At 37.6% G+C, this 17,702-nt stretch overlaps 3 protein-coding genes across 4 annotated transcripts; 2 read left to right on the forward strand and 1 right to left on the reverse strand.

Moving 5' to 3' along the window:
- The first annotated feature begins 147 nt into the window (after positions 1-147).
- LOC118028638 (splicing factor-like protein 1) lies at positions 148-5,501 on the forward strand. Of its 2 annotated transcripts, none has more exons than XM_035032316.2 (2): positions 148-2,666; positions 3,629-5,501. In XM_035032316.2, the coding sequence occupies exon 1, from the start codon at positions 261-263 to the stop codon at positions 2,628-2,630; it is 2,370 nt and encodes a 789-aa protein (XP_034888207.1). In that variant the 5' UTR covers positions 148-260; the 3' UTR covers positions 2,631-2,666; positions 3,629-5,501. The 2 variants fall into 2 exon arrangements, with proteins under 2 accessions (XP_034888207.1, XP_034888208.1); XM_035032317.2 differs by having other exon boundaries at positions 3,735-5,501.
- A 2,396-nt stretch (positions 5,502-7,897) lies between these two features.
- On the forward strand, positions 7,898-12,412 carry LOC118028637 (uncharacterized). The gene is made up of 9 exons (XM_035032315.2): positions 7,898-8,056; positions 8,177-8,232; positions 8,349-8,427; positions 9,185-9,221; positions 9,899-10,119; positions 10,205-10,268; positions 10,742-10,833; positions 10,933-11,166; positions 11,997-12,412. Exons 1-9 carry the CDS (start codon positions 8,015-8,017, stop codon positions 12,147-12,149), a joined length of 978 nt encoding a protein of 325 aa, XP_034888206.1. The 5' UTR covers positions 7,898-8,014; the 3' UTR covers positions 12,150-12,412.
- Positions 12,413-13,161: 749 nt separating this feature from the next.
- LOC118028636 (uncharacterized) lies at positions 13,162-17,403 on the reverse strand. The gene is made up of 4 exons (XM_035032314.2): positions 16,758-17,403; positions 14,835-15,075; positions 14,464-14,557; positions 13,162-13,766 (listed from the first exon to the last, which is right to left on the reverse strand). The coding sequence occupies exons 1-4, from the start codon at positions 17,189-17,191 to the stop codon at positions 13,483-13,485; spliced, it is 1,053 nt and encodes a 350-aa protein (XP_034888205.1). The 5' UTR covers positions 17,192-17,403; the 3' UTR covers positions 13,162-13,482.
- Positions 17,404-17,702: the final 299 nt, after the last annotated feature.

A 17,702-nucleotide genomic window follows, 5' to 3' on the forward strand; every position in this document is an offset into this window, starting at 1 on the left:
ATCGGTTCTTGCTCGCATAATCTTTGTTTGGGCTACCCAGCTCAACTATCATTTTAGCCCAAAAGACACTGAGCTCATTAACACCACCACCACACCTAACTGCCATTAGAAAATAAATAAAATTTATCCAATAAAAATAAAAGAAGGAACTAGCACGACGTAGTACGTACACCAACTCAAGTGGAAAATCGGAAACCACAAACTGGTTACGTCTACGCGCTCTCTCTCGAATAACCTTCGCGCTCTCTCTCTAAAAATAAATGGAATCTCTCGATCAAACCCCAAACCCTCATTTTCAAGCCCCACAAGACCAATCCAATCCACCTCCACCACCACCACCACCACCGGAAACCCTAGATTTCGTCCCCGGTTGCCCTAACTCGCCCCCTCATCCTCCAGCTGAAGAACCTCAATTTCCTGATCCCCAAAACCCACACAAAACCCTAATCTCCAATCCTCCCCAAATTGCCCCTGAAAATGGCCACAATCCCCAAACTACCACACCAAAACCCGAGATCCCCAAGCCCTTACTCTCCGAAAATGGCGTCGCTAACACAAACAGTGGTGACAGAGACTACTCTGGTGGAGAGGAGGAAACCACCAGCCGCCGCCGCCGCCGTAGTCGTTGGGACCCACCGGCGGATGCTGTTGCCGATGGTAGTAATAATAATGATTCGGGTAGCGGCACGAGGAAGCGAAAATCGAGGTGGGCTGACGACGAGCCAAAGCCCGTGATTCAGTTACCTGATTTTATGAAAGATTTTACTGGAGGTATTGAATTTGATCCGGAAATTCAAGCTTTGAATGCTAGGCTATTGGAGATTAGTAGGATGTTGCAGTCTGGTTTGCCTCTTGATGATAGACCTGAAGGAGCTAGGTCTCCTTCGCCTGAACCAATTTATGATAATATGGGAATTAGGATTAACACTAGAGAGTACAGGGCAAGAGAAAGATTGAACAAAGAAAGACAAGAGATTATTTCGCAGATTATTAAGAGAAACCCGGCCTTTAAACCGCCAGCAGATTATAGGCCCCCCAAGCTTCAAAAGAAGCTTTATATACCTATGAAAGAGTATCCAGGGTATAATTTTATTGGGTTGATTATTGGGCCAAGAGGGAATACCCAGAAGAGAATGGAGAGGGAGACGGGTGGTAAAATTGTTATTAGAGGTAAGGGGTCAGTGAAGGAAGGGAGATTGCAGCAGAAGAGGGATCTGAAACCAGATCCATCAGAGAATGAGGATTTGCATGTTTTGGTCGAGGCGGAGACACAGGAGGCATTGGATGCTGCTGCAGGGATGGTTGAGAAGTTGTTGCAACCTGTGGATGAAGTCTTGAATGAGCATAAGAGGCAGCAGCTTAGGGAACTTGCTGCTTTGAATGGAACAATTAGGGATGAGGAGTATTGTAGGCTATGTGGTGAGCCAGGCCATAGGCAGTATGCATGCCCTTCGCGGACCTCTACGTTTAAGAGTGATGTGCTTTGTAAGATTTGTGGCGATGGTGGACATCCAACCATTGATTGTCCTATGAAGGGAACAACTGGGAAGAAAATGGATGACGAGTATCAGAACTTTTTGGCTGAGTTAGGTGGGACTATGCCTGAATCTGCAACTAAGCAAACTGCTACCTTAGCTTTGGAGTCAAGTGGTTCTGGAAGAAATCCTCCCTGGGCTGGTAGTAATACCGGGGGTCTTGGTAGTGCGAATCAAGCAGGGCTGGGAGCAAATGGGCTCAAACCTAAAGAATATGATGATACGAATTTGTATATTGGTTACTTGCCACCCAATCTTGATGATGATGGTTTGATTGGTTTGTTTTCTTCTTTTGGTGAAATCGTGATGGCCAAGGTGATTAAGGATCGGATTACTGGATTGAGTAAAGGTTATGGTTTTGTGAAGTATTGTGATGTTCAAATGGCTAATAATGCAATCGCAAGCATGAATGGTTATCGCATTGATGGTCGAACCATTGCTGTGAGAGTTGCTGGTAAGCCGCCTCAGCCTACTGTCCCGCCAGGTCCTCCAACATCAACCATGCCCGCATACCCTGTCTCAACTCAACCACTTGGTGGTGCCTACCCCTCTCAGCAGTTTACAGCAGGTGGTCCCCTTCCAAATGGTCCACGTACCAGCTATGTTGGGGCGCACGCCAGCTATACAGGAACTCCGGTTCCATGGGGACCACCAGTTCCCTCTCCTTATGGTCCTTATCCTCCTCCTCCTCCTCCTCCTGGGTCAACCATGTACCCTCCCATTCCTGGACAGCCCATACCTCCTTATGGTGTTCAATATCCTCCACCAGTGCAGCCAGTTCCCTCGGGCACACTGACTCAGACTGCGGCATCCAGTGAGGCTCAACAAAGCTACCCACCAGGAGTGCCATCTGAAAACAGCTTATCTGCTCCACTTGCAGCCTCAAATGGGTATGGGCACTCGATAGGTTATTCATCTTACTACAGTTCAGTTCCTCCTCCTGCTCCCCCCCCAGCAACAGACCATTCACAGGGAATGGGTAATATGCCTTGGGCTTCAAACTCGACCATGCCACCTCCACATTCTTCTTCTGCAGCGAAAGCAAGATATGGTGCAGATGCAGAGTATGAGAAGTTTATGGCAGAGATGAAATGAGGCCAGTTGCTTTCCTAGTTACTTCCAATTGAAGAGGTAAATGGAATGTCCATTTTCTTGTTACTTGTTATGATTCCTTTGGGTTCTTAACTGTGTGCATCTTACACGTGCATAGAGTTAGACATGTCTTTTATAGGACTAGAGACAGTATAAATCCTATCAAAATCTGTCCATCCAACTGTTTTGTTGCATTGATTTGCTGATCATAAAGTTCTCTTGCCCTATGGTATTGCACTTTTGCATATTTGGAAGTCATTAGTCAATCTCAACTGAAGTTCTATGAAACATCAGCCCTTGCAGATATTGAGTTTCATGTTTGGTATCCATGACAGAGTGTTATGTGTAGGAGTTGTTGTATACTGTAGTTATTGTGAACTATATACTAGAACATTATTGCTTAAAAAGATGGAAAAAAACATACAACGTGGCTTTCTGTTATTTTGTTTTTGCTAAAAAGTTGTTGTAACTAGAAACAAATTACCATCGATGTAAGTTGACTTGGGGCAATGGAAGGTTTTAGCTTTGCATTTCACTTTTGCATTCTGGATTCTCACTTGGTGTGTTTTTTTTACATCCAAAGGTATTTAAAAGGAAAGAGGTTATAACTTTTTCAGTATGCAAGTCTACCCCTTCTAAATGCAGATGAGATTGTAGATTATTTATGATTCCTTAATATTATATAATTTTCCATTTGGTTTGTTTGTGATATTCTAAACATTTACCTTCTTTGCAATGGTATTGTATGCCTTGTCATCTAGCAGTGGTAGATTGTGTGAACAACCTCTTCTGATTTATCTTTCTTTATTAAATCAAATTTCTTATGAAATGATGTTTAATCAAAACAGCTACTAAGTCAAATAAGTTAGGACTAATCATAGTTTTGAGTTGTCTCACTGAAATAAAAAAAATCTACAGTCCTCTTATCAACATGTTTTCTGTTATTTCCTTCTGTTTACATTTCTTAACCCTTTTTTGCCGTTATTGAATAATTTTGACAGGGCTGATGTTTCTTGGCGCAGCCTGATTTCTTACCTCTTGCCATGACTTTGTTGGAAGTATGGGACTCACATCTTTAACCTTGCTGTACTGTTATCACATTTGCAGAGATATTGGCTAGTGAGTTCATACAGACACATTTTGGAGAAGCTGCTCAAATCTTATTGATATTATTATTTCTTGTTTTCTTATTGAACTTAACATTGTTTTCTTATCAATGTCTGTTGCCTCCTATACGATGTCTCATTGCTAACTTCTACTTTTATTTGCTTAATTGATTTTTTTTGGAATATCTCACTGACGGTTTTGTGTTACATTTGACCATCTTTGGTGTGCTTAACCATTTCTTTTCTTGGCTTTAATGTTATTTTTTATTGGTGTTCACCTTTTACTTTGAGGATAGTTGAGTTATCCTAGTTGCTCTGCTGTTGAAGCTTCTGCAGGTTTGTTCATCCTATCTTTCAAGATGGTGAGTGTCTTAGAATATGAATGCCTTTTGGGTATGTGTAAGAAGCTTTCAATTCATTCTTTTTGCTTATTAGTTTTTCTTTCTCTCCCGTTTGCTTGTAAGGTTGTTCTGATGTCTCTTCCTAGCTTTTACATGGCCGTTAAAAGATCTCAAATACACATTTAGTTTTGGTAGTGATTTTTTTTTATCAAATACAATGCTATGTGATTTAGGATATAGTTGAATATGGAACCTGAGGGAGCTAACTGTTCGTGTGAATTAAGAGAGTTATCAGTTTCCTGTTTAGCTGGTCAATGAAGTGTGATTTAGGACCCATTTAGAGCTGCAGTGTGAAAACTAGTTGCAATGCAAGCATATGCTTGTGTGATTGCAGTGCCAAAGTGGCACATAGTGGTTTACATAAGAAAGTCTGTTAAAGATATTGCATGATGATTTGAAAGCATTATTATCTTGTCAGTGTTATTTTATTTCAGATTGCTGGTAATTTCTCGAATCTTAGCCTCCGTGGTATAATAAACAAAACATTTTAGCTTTGCCTTTTTTCTAAGATGAAATTTGCCACCCACAGAACTTTCTATTGACCTGTTCTTGCATAGAACCTTCCTAAATTTCTGTCATTTCTTCTTACCCATTTGTACCCTTCTTGAATGTACATGCACAACTCTTTTTTGAATTACTGGTGAGCTGTGAACAGCTGTAGGTATGTTTGTTGATTATCTGTTTTCTCCAACTAGATTCTTTTGTAAAGCTTGGACTAGCAATCATAGTTCCAGAAAAATAAAATTGAATTCTCCTTCTTAAGGAAGGATTGGTGTTTTGCTCGGATAAATTGATGTGGAGCGACTTAAATATCAGTGGCAAGGAAGACTTTAGAGATGACATAATTTTACTCAATTATTCGGTAGTTCAGCTATTTTATGTTCAAAACCTAGCACCCTGATTGTTGGGAAGTTGAAGAGTTCGGTGTTTGCATCTATTCATTCTGTTATCGCATCAGCTGCAGGTCATAGGCACTAAGTTGTCTCATGGCTTGTATATTCTTTTCTGGTGGTAATGGCATTGTGGTCATTTTTCTTGCGGCAAGGATGTTATATACCTTGATGACTTTATCAATATTTTTCCTGGTCTATTCCATTTTACGTGCTAACTTTGTTGTGTGCAAGATGGTCAGGATTTAGTTCCATGAGACGAAAAGAAGTTGCTATCATGGGCATCATGGACCTTGTCAGATATTTCATGGTCAGCTCCCAATGTAGTGCTTAACTAGATGGTTTTAGGGATAGTAGAGGTTTAGTTCTGTCATCAAAACCTGATTCTGAAGTGGATATTGCTAATTAGCTAGCAGTCATATAAATTTCTGTAAACTGCCACTTCTGAATGTATTGATATTTAATGGTTACTGCTTCTTTGAGTTTGTATTTTCCATTGATCACATCATACTGCATTTTGTAATGGTTCATTGATATGGCTTGATGTTGGTGGTCGGATCTCTGCTACAACTTACATGCAGGCCTCTTCATTGCATGCATCACCCCGCATAATGTTCTTTGCCTGTGCCCCCCTGTTTGCTTTCTGTGATTTTTTTTTAATTGATATGGTTCTCTGACTGATGGTGTTCTCGAGTAAGCCATGGGCATGGAACGTTCTTGATGACTACTGCTAGATTGAAGGGATGTTTAGATTTATTAATGGTTTTTTTTTTTCTATTGGAATTAGCCTTCTTCAAACTGGTTATGGTATTTTGAAGTATGGCTGAAGGAATTAACAAAAATACTATTAACCATCTTGACCACACGAACAATTAACCAAAAAAAAAAAACACAATGGCTGAAAGACCATGATATCTTTGAACCCAAAGAATTAAATGTCTTGGATTCAAGGATACGTGTGTAGTTATATTGTGTATAAAAGTATCAAAATTTTCTTAGTAAAAAAATCATCACATTATGGTGATGAATAAGAAAATATGAGGAAAATGAGAGTGGGTTTTAGTGAATTATCTATTTTAGTATGTTTGTTATTTTAAATTCATTAAATGATACCTTTACCTACATTTTCAATATGTATCATATAATTTAATAATAAAAAAGAGTTTATAAATAATTTACATTGTGGTCTTAAATAAACATTTTATATATTGTTGATGTCTAATTTTATAAATATTTATTTTTATTATCATATAATTATATAATTAAATAAAATAAAGTTGTTAAAACAAGTTGAGTCTGTAACCTAGGTTGCTAGTTTGGTAAATTGATTTAGGTTAATTTAATATATTGTTATCTTGATATTAAATAAAAAAATATTATTTTTATATTTTAAAAAATTAAACATAATTTTTACCTATTATTCAAAATATTTTATCTCTTATGCATTTATGTTTTTTTTTATGGGCTTATAAGTTGATTCAATTGCATCATAATAACTTTCATACAATCTTTTAGTCCTTCAATTCTTTTTTATATTTGAAAAAAAGATTTGATTCGACAACAATATGACGTGGGAACTAATCTAGTTCTTACTATTACACCTTTCGATTTATATTAATTATTTTTCTAATAAATTCTTTTCTCGAATCCAATGGCTTTCTAATTAATTTATATTAATTAATTTTCTAATAAAAGTTTTTCTCGAATCCAATGGCTTTTAAAACTTTCTCCAACACGAATATTAAAAAAAATATTTGAGAATATAGTTTGGTTGTTTTTTAAAATATTTTTTATGTATAAATATATTAAAATAATATATTTTTTTATTTTTTAAAAATTATTTTTGATATCAACATATTAAAATAATCTAAAAACACTAAAAAATATTAATTAAAAATAATTAAAATTTTTTAATTTTTTTAAAAATTATTTTTAAAATTTAAAAACAAACAAGTCTAAGTAAGTCCATTTGTGTTGAAATCACAATGAGACAGTGATTTTGAGTGACAATATTCAATTCCATTACTAAGTTACTTGACATTTTTTTATTATTTTTATTTACATGGGTGTCCGGACCAGCTTGCGCTCACCACGACTAATCCCACAGCTCACTGAACATCCTGCAAATCCAGTGAATATATAAGGCACCGCGGGGGTGACAGGCATTTATGGTGAGGTTTAAACCCAGGATGCAGAGAAAAGGAATAAGTTTCTTCAACCGCTAGGCCAAAACCTCAAATGCTACTTGATATTTTTTCTATTGCGAGATTGTAGAGTATATAAACCAAAAGATTTACAGGTTTTTTCTTTAGTATTTCCTCCCTGATTGAGAGTTGTATAAAAAAGTCATATGATTGTCGTATGACTATAAGTGGTCCTACATAAAGCTTATTACTTTTATCCCATCAAGGTTAATTATCATGGTCGAGATTATACGTCACATGGTCAATATTTTTCACCATAGGAAACTTTTATTATAACAAATGGAGAATGGTGGATCGTAACGAAGAATTTTTGAAGGGTGTTCGCTTAGCTTATCCTCCGAGGTCGAATATATATAATAAATAAATATTATTGCATAAAATGATATTACTATTATATTTAAGGGAAATACAAATATTTAAAAAAAATAAACTGAAATCAAGATCCTTTTGCCATTAATGGATGGATACGAGGGCACTCATATTAAATTCCCAAAATTTTATAACTTTAGGATCGAATTTATAAAATCATGTGCACAAGGTTATTTTCTGATTTCATACAAAGACAAGTCACAAATGGGCGTAAGATAATGATTGTATATTATAATAATATATATATATACATAAATGTAAGCACAAGTCAAACGTGTCTTATAGTCTAGTGGGCAAGACATTGTCACGCTATCGGTGAGGCCTCGAGTTCGAACCCTACGGTTTTGCGTTTTGAGTCCTTTTCCTTTCCATTTTCATCTTCTCTTCTGCTTCATCGTCATCATCAAGCTTCGAGCCATGGACGATCAAGTAGATCCATCTTCTCCTTCTCGCACAAAGGTACCAATCAATCATTTTACTAAGAATCAATGATTTCGCGTTTGATTGTTTAGGATTGTGTTGAATGGATAGTTCAGATCTGAAAGTAACAATTCTTAACAAAAAGTGAACTGACTGCAGCTTAAGTTCAAGCCTAAACTTCCGCGTAGACAGAGAAGAACCTCCGTCCTGAAAACGTAATTCCGCTTCTATTCCCCGTACAGTATTTGATTGAAATCTTCTTCTTCTCTTTGTCATAAAAGGTTGGATTAATTTTAGTTTTAATGTGTGGTGTTGGATGTGGAAAATGCAGTGAAGAGATAAACGATGACAGGAGGAGTAACGAGGATGAAGAAGCTGCCCAGGCTCAGATGCTCATCCACAAATTCAATGTATGTGTGCAGATAATATGCTGTGTTCTCTCCTTGCTTCAACCTAAAAATGGTGTTTGGGTTTTTCATCTTGGCCTTATCATCTACCATTTCTTTTCTTTGCCCTATAGAATTGCAGCGTCTTAAGTCAACTTGCTGATTTTTATTTAACCATTGCAAGTTGCAACCCACCCTAAAGACAAAAGATTAATTAATTATACTTTGATGCGCCTTAATTTTTACGAAAATCACAGTCCGAAACCGGACCCACCCCGTTCATTCAACCATTCGGATCTTTCGGCATGGTCGTGCCTTATGACTAGTCAGTCAGTCATATACACAGCAGCCATCCTTGTTGCTCTCCTTCTAATTATGCTAAGCATTTACTGTGTAATCAATTTAGTAGTAGCAGTCGTCGTAGGAGTCTAAGAAAAATAACCTATTTTTAACCAATCCACAAAAATCTCAGGACATCCTGCATTTGTTTTTGCTTTCAAAAAAGGTTTTTGAATTTTTTTTTCCTTTAAATTATTATTTCTTATTTATGTTGTATCGTTTTTGATGTACTCATATAAAAAATGAATTTTAAAAAAACAAAAACAACATTATTTTAATACATTCTCAATCAAATTCCACAATTCTAAATACTACCTTGTTATTCTATGCATTTCCCCCATGGACTAGTTTTATGCAGTATCCTAAGTTTAATAAATGCTACAGTCTAATATGGCAATTTATTTTTTTATGTTATAAGCTCAACTGTGATTTGCTTGTGCAGGAAAATCTCAGAAGACAAGTCCCTAAAGAAAAGAAACGTAATCTCTCTTTAGCTTGGACATTCTATGCTGTCTTATCATTTGCGTTTCATCTTTCTTCTGTTTTGTTTATCTTAACTAAGTTTGCTTACATGGACTAAGCTTCATTGTCCAACGTCATGTTGATTTGGCTAAAGCCCTTTCCGTTGGGAATTCTGTCAGCAACTGGAATATGTTAGCAGCAATATGTGTCTCATGGGATTTAGGGCACCTTACTTCAAATTAGTGTTCTCTCTCAGTCCATGTAACTTGCTTCCTTGCATACTAAAGCTTTAAGATGCTAAAATTTAATGGTATCGGTGCCTATATTCAGAAAAATTAGTGCTGCTTGTAATGATTGAGTCTGCAACCTTGTGGTTGCAAGCTTTAGGCTATACCATCTTAATAAGCATTGACCCCTAATTGTTCGTGATTCTATATGCTTCACAATTTCTGATTAGAAACTCAAGAACAGTAAAATGAAAATAATTTGTGTTCTGTTACTCGATAGCTTTTGTTGACGGTTTAACCATCCTTGTAATAATTGGAATAAGATACAATGCTTGAGATGGGCCAGATTTCCCAGTCAAATCTGCACTACTAGATGAATAATTTTGGGATGGGTTAATTTAAAATATTGTTACTGTGATATCTATCAATCATCGTTATCCACTCATGTTTGAAGTTCACACCTGCAGCTCAAGTGCAAGTTGCTTTCGGGCCAGGTGCCCCATCACCACCTCTTTCGATAAGGAAATATAATGTTCCTGTGCATGAGAACACTGGTAGCAGCTGGTCAGGGACGGAAGATACCAGGGATGATGATGGGAAAATTTTTGTGCCTCCTTCAGCTGCCAGTGTAGATGGGGCTATCAATCCGTTATCCCTGAAAGGGAAGAGACGATATAAAGAACCTTGGGTAAGGGTTCTATCAGTCCCTCTCTCTTTCAGTCTCTCTTCCATCGCATGGATACTAAGATCTGGTTTTTGTGATGCTGTTGCAGGATTACCGCCATATCTATTATCCAAATACTCTTCCTTTGAGGCCGCCTTACTCTGGCGACCCTAGTAAGTTTTTAGATGCATCTAGAAGAGAACAATATATTCTTGGCATGGTTGCTCGAAGCACTTTTGAACCGAATTTCTCTGTTTCCATTTCCCTGAAGTTCTAAAATAAAAAACTTCCTTGATGTTGTTGTTTTATGACACATGTCATGTTAGACTGTTCCATTTTCTTTTTGCATAGCTTTAATTGCTAATATCAACATTTTGATATTGCTGGAACATTGTACCAGTGAAACATCTTTTTGATGTTAGGATCTCCTCAAAATTATGGTAAGAAAAAACAACAGCTTAGTTCTCAAAACCCCAATTGGTTCTATCTCATGCAATTAATTAATGTCATGACTACTCACAAGACCTAGAGTTTTCATAAGTGCAGAGATAGCCCAAGAATTTTCTGTTGCCTTTTTATCTTTAATGCTTTGTTGTTAGGTGTCATTCTGTAATGCTGAGTACAATATGCTTGTTTTTGCTTTTAGAGCTTCTTGACGAGGCTGAGTTTGGGGAGGAAGCAAGGAACTTGGAGTATGATGAGACTGCTATTAATCCTGCTTCTGATCTTGGGCTGTTGGTTGGTGTTCGCATTTATATATTCCTTGCTTTGAAATTTTATCAGTTTTCATTTTTGTAACTAGCATCCTAGTTAAAATTAACTGGTGATTGGTGACAGGAGGAGTGTGACAATGAAAGGTTATTTTTCTTCCAAGTTCCTGAGAAGCTGCCCTTTTTGAAGCGATCAGCAAGTGCAAAGGGAAAGGAGAGAGCTGATATGTCAATGCCATCAGAAAGCAAGAGTGCTCCTAGGAAGACCAGTTTTGAAGAATTGCCAAAGGGATATATGGGCAAAATGCTGGTTTACAGGAGTGGAGCGATCAAGCTTAAGCTTGGCGATGCACTATATGATGTAAGTCATGTTACACATTCTCTTTGCACATGTACATGCAAGTGCATTCTCGCAAACAGACTTATTTGGCTACTCGTTACATAAAGATAATGAATGGACTTAAGTTATCTTGCATTGCCTCTGTTCACCCGGTTTTTGAGGCCTCAAATCAGATAGATTCTATAGGGCATTAGGACCTCATACTAGATTTGCATCACAAATTTACAATCCTGAAAAGAGTTTTAAGTCAACTACTCCCAGTGTTCGTCAATGTACTTGAAGGAAATCTATTTTCATCGTTTATTGAAGTTGCATATTTTGAATTTAATGCTCATACTGGTTATAACTTATCAATTAGGTGCCAGGTTTAGGTTCTTATTGTATCAGCCAGATTTGGCTCAGTTCTCCATTTCTTATCGTAGCGGCCAAATTTGGCTCAGTTCCTGCTGGAATCCTGCTTTAAGAATCACAAATGTATTACTTTTTTAATTCGTGAAACTGGTTATTTTTTTCATAAATAAATGTGTGAATTCTCAATTCTTTATGCATGTCATTTCATGAAGTGAAAAGGCATTGTGCATCCTTTATCCTCAAACTAACAGGGATAGATTTCCATTACCATCTATAATTACGAGTTTTTGCTCAAGACATTCAAAAGAGCGACTACTTTATCACAGGTCTTAAAGGAAAGCGGATTACTACATTTATCTTTTGTTTTCGTTACACTCGATTCACTGCTCTTAATGGGTACAGCAGAAGATGTTGATGCCTCTGCTCTAAATTAGAAACTGCATCAAACCATGTGTTTTTCTCTTTGTTCTCAGTTTTAACATTAGATTTACTATGTGCAGGTTTCACCTGGCTCAGAGTGTACATTTGCTCAAGATGTTATGGCGATTAACACTGCAGGTAAAGATTGCTGCGCTATTGGAGAGCTTGGGAAACGTGCTGTTGTAACTCCTGATATTGAATTTAACTTGAACTCTGTGATCAACTTGGACTAGAATGCAAATAATAGACGCATTAACGGTAGGAATGGTACATACAGCACGGTAGAGAAATATGGCAGACCTAGCAGCAGTATGTGTATAACAAGTAAGGAATTAGGGTTAGGGTCTTTCTGACTGGGTAGCAAATGAATCGATCTTGGGCGTTTGCAGGATGTCTTTCTTGACCTATATGTCCTTCATACATTCTTAAGGTCAATAGAAAAAATTATCCCTTTTGGATAGTGATGGAATAATCCATGTTGAATGCTTTGTGTGTTCATGTTGCCTCCGGTTCAGCACAGAAATTGCATGTTCTTCTTCTATATCCAAAGGCAAGTTGTCAACGGTATCCAAAATAACCTGCACAAAGAACCAAGTGGTCATTTTCAACTAGGAGAACCCTAGGGTAAATTCGCAAGTGTTTGATCACAGAAAGTTAAAACTTTTGGGACAAATAAGTTGTCCAATAAGGAGGAAAGATGAAGTAAACAGGCACCTCGGGCAAGTAGGCATTCTTCATCCTTTTGTGAAGATTTAGGTTTAGGTTTGGAATTCTTATACGGTCGGTCTGTTGCAATGTATAAACCTTTGAACACCCATTTCCCATCACTGGACACAGACTCTTGCTGGTATGTTATCTAAAAGAATCATGCAATTGGGTGATTTGTAATAGTAAAGCAAATATTCTCTCTTCGCTTTTTGTCTCCTGCTCTTTGCAACAGCAATCTCTAGCTCGCATGGCCTTGGCTTCATGGTTTTTCTTGTTAGCCCTATACTATGTTCACGTAGTTCCATCTAAGTAGCGTCAGTTTAGCAACTATAGCCTTGACGAAGTTTAGCATCCTTCCTCTCCAATATGCAGATATTTCTCGTATTTCTTCCTTGAAGATACGATCGTCATCCACCGTTTACCCCATGGAAACCAGTCCTCCGCTGCAGTAGTGATTTGGTTGTGTTTTTCGTGCCAAATATGATTTCCAAATCATGTCATCCCGCTAGCGGAAATAATTTACAGACATGCCACCAATAATGAAAACACAAACATCGATTCAAAGAAACATGAATCTGGCAGCACCAACCCACTTGACAAGCTATGGTTGCTTAACAAAACCAGCTTTAAGTTTCACAAATCCAAAATGTATACACATGACCTGCCAAGAGGATTCAAGTCTACTGGGAGTAACTCTCTTAGCAAACAAATCTATAATTCATTACATAAGGATATACATGTACTGCCAAATCCACAAGAATAAATTGAGCTAAGGGACTCGAGTTATGCAGCAACCCAGTCGGGGACCTTCCACAGCACCATGGGGAGAATACTACTTGTCATGTCGTCAAATTATGGTCACGCCTTCTGGGCTCGAGTCACAACCACAATCAGCAGAACCATTATGGAGAGCAGGAATGAGATTCTCAGCTTGTCCTCAAATGGATCCTTGGTGCCTGCAGACGTCTTCTCACCAGCTGGTGGCTTAAAAAACTCGTTCACCAGTTTTGTTATTGTCTCAAATACTTCCATGGCTCTCGCTCTTGTGTTATCAAATATCCACTTGACAAAATTCAAAGCTCGATTGGATTCTTCGCCAGTCTCGTCCGAGCTCTCAGAAGCTGGTGGATCAGTGTTTTCATCTGCAGATATCATGGAATTTACAATATTAAGTGCAAGAGCATTACTTCTAATAATCCTGAATGTGACTCTGTAAGAATGTCATAATTGCTCTGTGTGCTGTGCATGGAAAACAAACATGCATCTGGATGCAGGCCTGCTGTGAGCCTGTGATAGGCATTGATGTGTTTGCAGATCATATATATAATACGGATGCCTTAACCTCCAAAGACATACTTCAAGTACGAAATGTAAGTTTTAACATACAATGAGACAGATCCTAAATTTGTTAGGTCACCACCAGCTATTTTTTTAAGATAAAATAATAGAATCGAGTATGAGCATAGTCCGAGTTGAATTAGAATTTCTAAGAGCTGGTTTTTCTTCTATATATAATTTACACTATTTTATGACAGATACAGCTTCTCTTAGCTCCTGCTTAGAATTATTCTTGAGTTCCAAAAGAAAAGGAAAACAATGAATAATTCCAAAGCATGAAGTTCTAATGTAAAGTTCTGAAGCCAGATCAAGTTCATCTTAAACTGCAGGACAATTCTTCATAATGTAAGCATATAAAGGTTAACCCAATACATTGAACACATGACAATCGAAAGTGTTGTTTTAAAGTGTGAAAGACCCCCTGGCATACTTTTGTTATTATCAACTAGGAAAGACATGACTTCAACTCAAAAGTTCTATATTACCGAACCCCATACCAACCTGCATAGTAGGTTTCCCGCAGCTCCCGAACGACAGCATTATTCAAAACAGCATCCCAAACAGCTTTATCAGAAGATAATGAGACAACCATTTTCTGCACGGAAAGTTGCATCCTCAAAATATAGATAGTAGATCAAACTATACCAAAAGATTAAAAAAAGGTAACGTGCTACCGCTTTTTCCACTACTTCTCTTAAAAGGAAAAGGATTTCTTTTAGACTGAATAACCATGTTTCTACTTTGCTCGATGCCGGCAAGTGGATCTATTATGCACCATGCTAGAACAAAGCGCACAAAGTTGACCTTTGCTTATGAAATTAAAATTCATGCAACTAAACTTCTGATATATAATTGTCAACAACATTAGGCACCTGAACAGAAGGCTCTGTCTGCAACAAACGGAAAGCTTCATGAACTCTCTGAGATCCATAAGAGAGCAGTGCTCTTGGATCACACGGAACAGGAGAAGGCTCCTTCCAATCTAACTCTGACCCAACTGAAGAAACTCGGTTCAGCAAGGTTGGGTCTGAAATTTGATAAGCTAAATCCTTGTCCACAGTGCATGAAAATTTATCTCTAATGAGTTGGGAATGCGAGGGGGCATCAAATACACTGCAATATAAGAAGCCGAGAAACAGCTTACACATTCAGCTTGTAACTATCAAGGAAACACCAATTTTTCACAAATTTAAAGTTGATTTACTTCTCCCTCTAGAGAGGAGATAACATTTAAGTGATAGAGCACAATAATTTCATCTATATCACAGCAATTAGAAGATTATGGTGGCAAAAAATGAAAGGTTTATTTTAAAGCCAGAAACCCAATTAAGGAAGTGAAATGAAATTAAAAACACATCCCAAAGTTTAGATTGTTTTCACAGTTGCTGAAGATAAGCATCCAAAGTTCAACCAAGAAAGACAAAGGGTGAAACAGTATCTTGCATAGTCGCAAACAAACTACATTCACATAACATTTAGGAGCAGTGGCACCACGTGTAAGAATATGTTTTTCTACTATATTAAAGATTTAATCTTCTAAGGCTCTACTATTCTGTTGCTTCCGAATACAGGCTGATGCCTTTTGGTGTTGGACTCTAACAGGTAAGTTCTGGGTCACGGTTTTGTTAGGCTATTTCTAATTTGCCGTCACAAAACCAGATCAGCATGGCATTTTCTAAGCATCATAAAATACATGATACTTTCTGAACTGTTTTATTACTTTCTTTTTCTTTCTTCATTTTGACACTTATTGTTCCTAATTCTCATTTCTCTCAGCAAAATCAACCTCGTAAACAAGATGCAAACAGACCGAATCTTATTTTTTTAGGGGAAACTTGGTCAAGTTAAGCAGATGAAACAGGATGAGAATTAAATAATAGAAGCACTGTTTAACTGGTCTTGACACATCGCATAGCAGCAGCTTGGTTATAAGTATCAACGTGCAAATAAATTTTGTAAACAGTGCCGTGAAAATTCCAATAGCCCAAGTTTTCTTTTGAATCTTCCTTGGGTTTTCAGAAATTTTTCTGACTAGGAAATATAAGGTGTAATCTAGTAGATAGCGTTAATATTTAACCATAAACATCTCAATCACCATCTCCATCATCCCCATTATAAGAAGAATGACTGTGATATTACATTTGAGGCAATCATGCTAGATTTCTTACACCTGTTCCAAGGAACAGTCGTTGAGATGGGCTGGGGAACTTGTCAAACCTATCACCATCACCGTGACCAAACGCCACACCGCCAGCCAACTAACCAATTATCACCGATAATAAAACTTGATTCTTACTGGTTCGACCCTCAAAATTATCAATTACGAAAACACAATAGTAACTAAATTGTAACTGCATCCCCCACAAACCAAGTAATTGTTCTATAGACCACACCAATCACATTTAGTACAGTACAGACTGGGCAACAATTTTTCCCTCTAGAACTGCTAAGTTATGACTTCAAAAATCCGGGCCAAGCATGGCCCCCTGTGGAGTCTGCCGTGCACGGTTTGGATTACTTCGGCTGCGGTTTACCATCCTTCCTTTTCCCTAATAGTCGGAAATGAAACAGTGTGTGTGTGTGTGTGTGTGTCTGTATATTTAGTAGTAATCAGTAATTTCTTCTATCGAATTTAGCACACACTAAAGCAAAGATAGCAAAAACTACATGAATAAATTACAAAAACTAAAATCAAGAGCAGTGCGCTTATATATAATGAAACCAAACATACAGTGAGCGTGATGAAAGAGAGCAACCACACAATTAAACTAAAAAGAAAAGGAAAAGAAACTCACTGGGTAAGGGCAGTGACGGCTTCATGAACTTCGTCAATGGAAGGAACAGGACCCAAAACAAAATCATCATCAAACCCAACAGGCCTCTCCTCTTCACTCCCGTCATCAACAGAAACCCAGTCGTAATCATCACATTGGGGGACAGAAAAGGGAGACCAGGAAGTGGGACCGGGTCCACCAGAATTAGCGGCTATTGGAAGACTGGGAGCAGAGCCAGAAGAAGAGAGAGTCAAATTATTAGGGGAGATTACCTTTCGGGTTCCCCTGGGTGAAGTAACAGTAGTAGTGGTACTAGTGTTAGGAGATGATGAGTTGGTAGTAGAGATGGGTTCCTGAAGATTGGTAACACCAGCCCTAGCAACAGCACGACCAAAGACCCTTAACACGCTGCCTCCTCCGCTTCCACCGCCCATGCCTGTGCCTCTACCGAGCATGACAGTTTAGTTTAGTCTGAAGTGTGTGCGGTGGAGACAGTGAGATGGTGTTTGGGATTGGATGGAGTAAGGAGTTTGTATGTGAATGTGTGCAGGTAAAGTTGTCTTGGCTGTCTATCCCTTTAGAATTTGAATTTGTGCAGACTTTTTTATGGATGCCATTGTGCTTGGTTGGGCATACCCTGCGGCAATAAACAATGCCAGGTCTCCTTTTGTTTTCTTTCCCTTTTTTTTTATATATATATATAAAAAAAAAAAAGCTTCTGAATTTTATCTCTTTTACTTTATTCTTTCTTTTAAATGTTCCTTTCAATCGATACTGTTCAAGTCTTTTTCAGCTTCTTGATGCGGGGAAGTCTTGTAAAGTTGGAAGTTGTTTGATTTTAATTTGCACTCTTCCCTCTTTTTTTCACTTTCTTTCTTTATTCTTATTTTTATTTTTAGTGGGAAGTTATTGCTAACACGCACACACGTTTATATACATGGGGTTTTGAAAGGAAAACAAATTGTA

The sequence above is a fragment of the Populus alba genome, chromosome 3 (assembly GCF_005239225.2).
Source record: "Populus alba chromosome 3, ASM523922v2, whole genome shotgun sequence".
In the NCBI taxonomy this organism is placed as follows: domain Eukaryota; kingdom Viridiplantae; phylum Streptophyta; class Magnoliopsida; order Malpighiales; family Salicaceae; genus Populus; species Populus alba.